The sequence below is a fragment of the Micropterus salmoides genome, unplaced genomic scaffold (genome assembly GCF_014851395.1).
Source record: "Micropterus salmoides isolate LMB-PRFRI ecotype aquatic unplaced genomic scaffold, ASM1485139v1 Ms_hic_scaffold_15, whole genome shotgun sequence".
Classification (NCBI taxonomy): domain Eukaryota; kingdom Metazoa; phylum Chordata; class Actinopteri; order Centrarchiformes; family Centrarchidae; genus Micropterus; species Micropterus salmoides.
The window spans coordinates 5728340-5736820 of record NW_024040596.1 but is presented as its reverse complement, the minus strand read 5'-3'; the positions used below and the strand labels follow the sequence as shown (position 1 = coordinate 5736820).

The following is an 8481-nucleotide window of genomic DNA, read 5'->3' as shown; positions in this document are numbered from 1 at the left end:
TTACAGACAACAAGTCCATGGTTTACAAAACAGGCTATTTAAGATAAAAAAAAAAAATTAAAAGCTAAAAGACAGAGAATAATGAAAAAAAAAAAAAACATAGGCCTATTAGATGCTACCAACATATTCTCCACTCATGTTCACATCTTCAACTGTAGGAACGACTGCAGTTTACTTAGCAAAAGTCAATAATGACATTTTTAGAGTACAGTAGAACACCCAGAATAAGCTTTTAGATTAGCACGTTAAATAAAGAGTAAAAAACTTACAGACATTTTAATTCATAAAACACACAAATCAGTTAATCATATTAAGCAAACATTTGCTGACATATATACAGATTTTCAGAACTTCAAAATATACCATCAGGCTTTTACTGACTATAATATCATAGTAAAGACTTGACAGTAGAGACACCTGAGTTTCATTAAGGATCAAAGTATATACATTTTATTTCATTTGAATCTTAAAAATCCCCCAAATTCTGTTTCGAATTTTGGTCAATTTAAACCATAAATGAGAGGATTTATTACAGGAGGTATCACAAGAAATTCTATTGCAATAAAGTTCTGAAGGTTTTGAGGTAAATCTTTTGAACCATATCGAATATGCATAATATCTAAAAGTATTGTCACAACAAAAATTAATAAGGAGGTTAAATGTGGCACACATGTTTGCATGAACTTTGCCCTGTTTTCTATAGAATTCACACATGTTTTGATGAGATACATGTAAGACCAAACTATAAAACAACCATGAAATATGTAAATGATAATTGTAATGTATGCAACTATGTTGTTAACAGTAGTTTCAGCTGGGAAACAAGCAAGTGTAACAATAGTCCAATTCACACAGAAAAGTCTGGCAATATATGGGCTGCATAACTTTAATCTAGATGTTAGAAAAATATTTGTGGCTACAATGCAAAAAGGTGTTACCCAAGAGAAACAAACTAACATTAAGACTCTTTGCTTTGACATGACAGAGTGGTACTCCAGTGGTCGACATATAGCCACATATCTGTCAAATGCCATTACTGAAAGAATAGACAGATCACTGCAGGCAAATGTGTATTACTAGAGCCTGAACAAGGCATCCAGAATAAGAGATCACATGAACAGGAGAAAGCAGATCCCAGAGAAACTTGGGGTAGAAACCTGTTGTTCCATAAAGTCCGTTCATGCAAAAAGTGCACAATAGAATATACATTGGTTCATGCAGGTTTTTGTCCAAGATGATGGTCACGATAAGAGAAACATTTACCAGCAAAATCACACAGTAACACAGTAAAGTGAGATAGAAGAGAGCAAATAGGTGGTTCTTTGTTTCAGTTAAACCTGAAAGAAAAAACATAAAAGAAACATTACCCATCATAGCAAAAGCACTTGTAGTTTTTTTTTCCCCTGTAAATGATAACTCTGTTCCTGTCTTCTCACTGTCACTAATAATGACTACATGAACAAATGAGCTGGGAATTAAAACCAGCCAACCAATCAGTGGTCCAGAAGAGCTTTCATCTTTTGTCATATATTGCAATCTTTGAGCACTGTAGAAAATAAAACACGAAGGCCCTTGGAGAGTAGAATTATCCACCAACTTTTTTTCAACTTCTTTTTGTATCCAAGAAATACATAATTACATATTCATTTTTTCCCTACATGTCCAGGCTTTGGATTTCAAATCGAATCAATTTACTCCGCCTTCATAGTCATGGAAGATTGCTATAATCTAGAAATTAATCCTATCTCCAGATGACCACTAAAATCTGTTTTATTGTTAGATTTTAAAAACTGTACCATCAGTTGTGGGTGATGTCCCTTGCTTGCTATGGACTATTTTGTCATGTAAAGGGAACAGTGTTCAGATGGAGCAGGCTGCCGTGTGTCACAAGCTATTGAGGGCCACCAGAAGCATTGTTTGATGAGAGAGAGGGTAGGGTGATGTCCTGGATGACATGCCATCTTTACAAAGATGACATGACATCTTTAGAGCAGTGGCCCCATTAGAGAACCTGGAATCTGGCAGAGTCACGTACATACAAACAAATAGCAGGTACAGTACCTGGTTTCAGCTGTTTCTGCTGAGCATTGCAAAACTCAGTTTCCACATGCCACGCTGCAGCAGCCACTAGACAGGAGGAGGGAAGGATGGTGTCCGGCTCAGAGTTGGACATCTTGTGTTCAGACTGGCGAGAGAGATCATCATGTTTACTATTATCCTCCATGCAGATTAGAATCAGGTCTAATATGAGAAAACACCTTAGCCTGGTGTAGGGACTCAAAGGCTGTATCAAAGAGGTGAAGTGGATACTTGTTCTTTACTGTGATACTAACAGCTCCTACTGAGGATGTAGAGAGGCGAATCAACCATACCACTAGGGGTACCAAGCTAGGTTACATGAGAAGTCAATGAAATTGTCATCAGCTCTGTCCACTAAGGCTAGCAGAGGAACATTCAGGTTAGCATACATGACAGGAGCTTCCAATTGCATACGCTGGGAAGGAGAATCAGAGAAGGTAGTAGCGTGGCTCATCAGGATCCCTTCCTTTACTGATGGGCCTGGGCTTTTACTAGTTGAGGACAGGAGATATACAGGTGGCCTGTCTGTCTTGTCTGTCTGCATAAATGCGCTGTCCTGTTCTAAGCTGTCACTGGTGCTTAGAGGTGGGAAGATGCCCAATTGCATAGGCTCTTCAGTAGAAACAGGAGACCTAGAATAAGGAGAAGGACTAACGTGAATCTCACTAGATAGTTTTGCTGAGTAGGTTTGTTGGTATAGGGGAGACCAGAACTCCCTGCTCGGGTGTTAGCTCTTTTTCTCTCCCATTCACGTAACCATAGGCGCCTAATCCATGGTTGCTTTGGGGCCCAAGCCCCCACAGAGAATGCCAAGCACCCACGTGTAGCAGCGTACAGTCATTATCCAAATTTACAATGGTTTGGTTGATTGGTTGTTTACCTCTCAGGCCCCTGCCCTTAACCAAATCACAGAGCGCTAATCTAACAGATCACCAGCCACCTGGTTGATTAACGGCTCTGGTCTAAGCCAGAGAAACTCTTCCTGACCCAGCCTAGGTTGCGCCACACATGTGTACGCCAAATTTACCGCCAAGGTAGATAGAGCGAGCCTAGCTCTAGCTCGTTAGTTTTGACCAGATAGACTTTCCTGCAGGTCCCAACTTCATGGCACTTATACGTGACATGATAACACTCGTCCGAAATAGATCCAGAGCGTCTCAGCTGGTTCCAAGAGTTTCAAGGCAAAGAAACACCGGCTTTAAGACCTCTGTGTCCGCCGTGCTGGACCATGACAACGGCCTTCTTACAGTCCATTGCCTCCAATTACAGCGCGGTAGAAGAATTTCTCGAGGACCTGTGTTGAAATGACAGAGGTGATGCAGGTGGTAAAGCCAACAGTCTGCTTTTGCATCTGCAGAAATTTAGCACTTTTTTCACCTTCAAACTCATGCTGAAACACACTGAGAGGAGACATAAAGTGTCCTAGTGAAGAAGGATTCCAAGAATTATCGGAAAACTCTATTGCAGCAGCACATGACCTGAACTTGGAGAGCCCAACTGTGCCCAGACCAAGAAAAATGCCTTGCCGACTGGAAGATGGAGGTGCGCTGCCACATCAGAAGCAATGTTTCAACAATAATACTTCTACATCATGGATGGTGATACAGCATCAGCATCCCTGGACTGCAGATTTAGTTCTGCATTTCAACACATGCAAGATGTTGAGGATTTTGTGACCGGAAAGAGCAACTGCAAAAACACAATACAGGTCCATGAGGATGAGGATTTGGATGAGACCAGGCTCACACTGCATCATGATATGTGCATGAGCGTAGCCAAACGACAAGTAGTTTGCCTAGCTACTTTTCAAGATGTTGTGGACTTTCTAAAAGGCGATCGGGGAGAGCACTTGAGAACCATGTTGCAAAAGATCACCAAACTGGTAAAACTCGCGCTGACTGTCCCTGTAACATACTGCAGTTCAGAAAGGTTATTTTCAGGCCTGTGGTGACCTATCTGTGGTCAACAATGGGACAAACAAGACTGAATCATGTTGCTGTATTGAACTGTCATAAGAATGTATCACGAAATAGGAACCCGGACGTAATCACAGATGGATTCATCAAGTGCACGACTGCGAGGAGAAACACTTTCCTTATAAAGAAGCAACATCAATGGTAAGTGAAAACAAATCCAATTTTAACCTCCAGTAGCTGTGTGTGGGCCTATATGTTGATGGAAAGAATGTAATGTAGGCCTGTTTTACTCTGAATGTAGGTTAGCCTATAGCCTAGCCTAACTTTTTAATGTGGGCCCCTTGTTGTTGTGCCTCAGCAGCGATGTCGGCTTTGTCTTGGATTGTACACTTGGCCTATGATTATGTTCATTTGAGAATCTTCCCAAATTATTTTTTCAAAATTTGATTGATTATGACTTTCGTTTCATTGTGTGTATCATTTCTTAAACTTTTGATCTCAAATCCCAGTTCGTTGTGCGTGTGTCGGTTTGTCCCTGTTATTTTCCTATTGTGATGAAATGTGTGATTTGAATACTGAGGCCTACTCTAAATCTGTATATCAACAAGAAACATTTGTATGTTGTTGTTTTTTAGCAAAAGGTTTATTATTTTATTTTGACCATCTAGAGCACCCACCGGCAGGAACATAAATCGGCACCTACGCACGTAACCAGATATCTAGTCTGATAGACAGGAAAATGAGTGTGTCAAGAGAGCTGGCTTCATCCCTAGCAGCCAACTTATCCTTTATTAAGTGTCGCACTGTGATATGTCCACCAACTTGTCCCTGAGTAAGACACTTATCCCCTAGTTGCTCCAGAGGCGTGCGACCTCTGACATAAATAGCAATTGTAATTCGCTTTGGAGAAAGCAGCAGCTGAGTAGATGTAATGTAAATGCACCCGCGAACAAACAGCCTTTACAAAGCTAGATCATCCCACACACTTTCAGCAGCCAAAATTTTAAACACCACAGACTATATTCAGCTACAGAATGAGAGCACCGTTGAAGAGTGAGCAGTCTATCCGCTGATTCCTTTCCCTGAACATGATGGTCAAAAACGTCCCTCAGTTCAGCTACAAATGTTTCATAAGAACAGATAGATAACACCCTTGCCCATAATGCTGTAGCCCACTCAGCTGCTTTTCACAGTTAACAACCCTGTAATGAAAGTGACTCCAGATTTGCATAGGTAGCAGGCTATTGCAGAAACACTAGAGAACACTGAACCAAAAATTACTACAGGAACCTAAATTGCCTGAATAAAGATTAGGTGAAGGAAAAAATGGTTCTTGAGCGGGGACGGTTTCAACTAGTGTCAACTAGTGTGCCAACTTTGTCACTATAATGGACAAAAAGTGGACTGCTGCAGTAATCTAAGTAGTAGTATGATTTTGTGCGAATATACAGTGTATTATTTTAAGCAATTTGTCATAATGATAGGTAATCTCTTAATTAAATATTTGGGAGCTTTAATAATAGTTTATTTACAGCAGGTACCTTTAACAAAGCTCTTTAATTGAACCACTACTCGTTACCTTTATTATTTGTCTAATCCCCTTCATGTACATATGATAAACTAAAAAGCATATAGCTACTTGTGATGTGTTTTATTTCCAGTTCCATGCTTTTTCAGGCAGTTCATCAGAACTTGAATGATGACAGGTGTCGATGACTAATTTCGTGATCAGCACTGCTGCTGTTGCTGTTGTGTCAGTCAGCGGTTGGATCAGCGTAGTAGTCAAAAAACGGGACAAAAGAGGTCACGTATGGGACAAATTGGCAGTTGGGACAAATTGGCAGCACTAGTTTCAATGTGGTTAAACTTCTTATAGCTATAGGGAAATATGAGATGATAATGCCAGAAAATATTAGGGTTTAAATGGCATCAATATTTATATATTTTATTATTACTATGATTTGATTATTAATAATAGAATTTAACTTGTTCAATTGTGTCAAACTGTGTTAAATTCACCAAGTACAAGGGTGAGATCTTACTGGAGCGGCCCAGGTTTGAATCCAACTGGCAGCCTTTTGTTCCATGTTTTGCCCTATTGCTCTCCCTCCTCCGTTTTCTATCCTATCAAAGAAGGACGAAGAAAAACATACTTAAAAAAACAAATCGCCTCGGGGCACCGCTCTCGAAGAGAAAATTAAGAACCAATTAATTTGTCTGATGAATACACTAAACTATAAATTTGGAACTCTTATTAATAATTAAATTAAAAACTATAAGCAAATTACTAAATGTAATGTAAATGCTCTGCATTAGTTTAGCACCTTTCTAGTCTTTGCGACCACTCAAAGCACTTTTACACTACATCGCATTCATCATTCCCACACAGAGCCTAAGTGCTCAAACAGAAACTAACATGCACATACATTCATACACTTCGACATGCAGCTTGGAGGAGCCGGAGATTGAACAGCCGGCCTTTTGATTAATGGGCAAACCACTCTATCGTCCCGGTGCGATGTTTAGTCTAAAATATCAATAGCCTGTTGGTTGAAGGATTTGGAGTTCTACATGGAAGAGGTTGGCGATATGTTCATTAGAGAATAATCACAGAACAGCATGAACTGTATATCCACAAGCATTTATTGAAAAATAAACAAAAGTAAAACACACCTAAGTAAAATGTATTAAACTAAAGAAATTGGACTTCTTATTTATTTAGAATTTAGTTATCGTCAACACGCAGGTTTGATATACGTTAAAAACAAATGTGTGGAAACAGAGTTGTTAGAGTTTCATTTTTAATTTAAAGCACTTTGTAAGTACTGAATATCTAGCACTACCTCCACCATTGTCACATTGTTTCAGTGTTATTAACACTGTAGGTCAGGGGTTGGTTGAAAAGTTTGGAATCGGGCCAATTTTTCAAAAGCCATTTAATGGTGGGCCAGAACATAGGCAAATCATAACTTCAAAATAACTATTGAGTGTGCGGTTAGCTCAGTCAGTAGTGCACAGGCGAGGCAAGTGATCGTTGAGCTAACAGGACGCTAACGTCAGGCTAACATTGAGCTAACAGGAAGTAAACATTAAGCTAACAGGAAGTTAATGCTGTAGCTGACATGTGGTCTGCTCCTGCATCAGCCAACCAGGGAGACCCCATGTGTGTACGTTGCTCCACATTAGCTGTGGCTAACAACATTAAGCAGCCGGATTGCTTGCTGCTGGACGACCCTCAACGCTCAGAGCAGACGACCGGTAAGCTATGGGTCGGGACTGTGTTGTAATCTTGTTGTTCCTTGTGTGGAAGTTGTTGAACAAACGCTGTCTGTGCCTGTCTCAGTCGAATCAGCACACATTCCCCACACTGTGTGAGGGGAATGTGTGCTTGGCCGTTAGCCAGGTGTCTAATCTGCAGCTTGAGCTCAAGCAACAAGCAGTCCACTCTCTGTTCACATTCAGAGGCCCCTCCTCACAGAAACTGTCAATGAGCCCACAAGAGCGGACATTACACTTTGTGTGGACAGAACACATACACATTCTGTACAGATATTCTTCTGAAGAAGAAATCTGCCGGGCGAACACGTTCTGCACGACAGGGAGAAAATGTGTTTCTTTTAAACTGCATGACCGAGTGTTGCACTTTAAAGAACAGCCGTTTTTGAGATTATTACAATTGTCTCTCACTGACCTACATTGTGTGAGCCAGCTGTGTGTTAGCCAAATGGCTAACAAGCAGCCAGGGCTTGTTGCAAAGCTGCATATCCTCTCTGCCCTTGCCCCTTTCATGGTCGGGTTCGAAGATAGTGGCTGGGGGCGGTTTACAGCGGTTACACACGCTATAAACCGTTACAGCGGTGGTTCATCCACCTGCTTGTCAACCCGGTGAGACAGAGCTGGCGTCTAGTCGCTGTTCCTATGTCTTTGGGTTTGGATCTAGCCAACTGGCGGGACCCCCTCCGTCTGTCGATCGGAGTTCCCCTGGGCAGGGTCACGACCTATAACGTGGTCTTCACAGACACCTCCCTGATGGGCTGGGGCGGGACCTGCCTCTCTCAGGTAGGCGGTCTGTGGCAGGGCCACATGCCTCCCCACTTAAACGTGCTGGAGCTCCTTATGGTGTGGAAGGTGGTCCGACATTTCACTCCTGCTGCAGGAGCAGCACGTGTTGGTCTGCACCGATAAAAAGGCTGCAGTGGCCTACATAAATCGCCAGGGCAGGGTGTGCTCTGCGCAACTGCTGGGCGTGGCCAGGAGGCTGCTGTTGTGGGCGTACACTCACCTGCTCTCTATCAGAGCTGAGTACATCCCTGGCATGTTGAACAGAGGGGCGGACATCATGTCCTCCACCATGATCTGGCTCAGGTTGGGTGTGACAGAGGTGGATCTGTTTGCCACCAAGAGAACGCTTAGTGTGATTTGTGGTTTTCACTTAGCCCGCGGGACGACCCCATTGTGGTGGCTGGACGCCTTCGCGCACCCACTA

General features: G+C 41.9%; 1 protein-coding gene and 1 pseudogene across 1 annotated transcript in view; one reads left to right on the top strand and one right to left on the bottom strand.

The window, feature by feature from the left end:
• Positions 1-214, top strand: part of LOC119903654 (ankyrin repeat and SOCS box protein 1-like) — a 2944-nt gene extending 2730 nt beyond the window's left edge. The window contains exon 4 of the mRNA XM_038719887.1: positions 159-214. Coding sequence (XP_038575815.1) covers positions 159-214 — 56 coding nt within the window. The remainder of the gene's footprint in view (positions 1-158) is intronic.
• Positions 215-500: 286 nt separating this feature from the next.
• Positions 501-1745, bottom strand: LOC119904345 (annotated as a pseudogene).
• Between the last annotated feature and the right edge of the window lie 6736 nt (positions 1746-8481).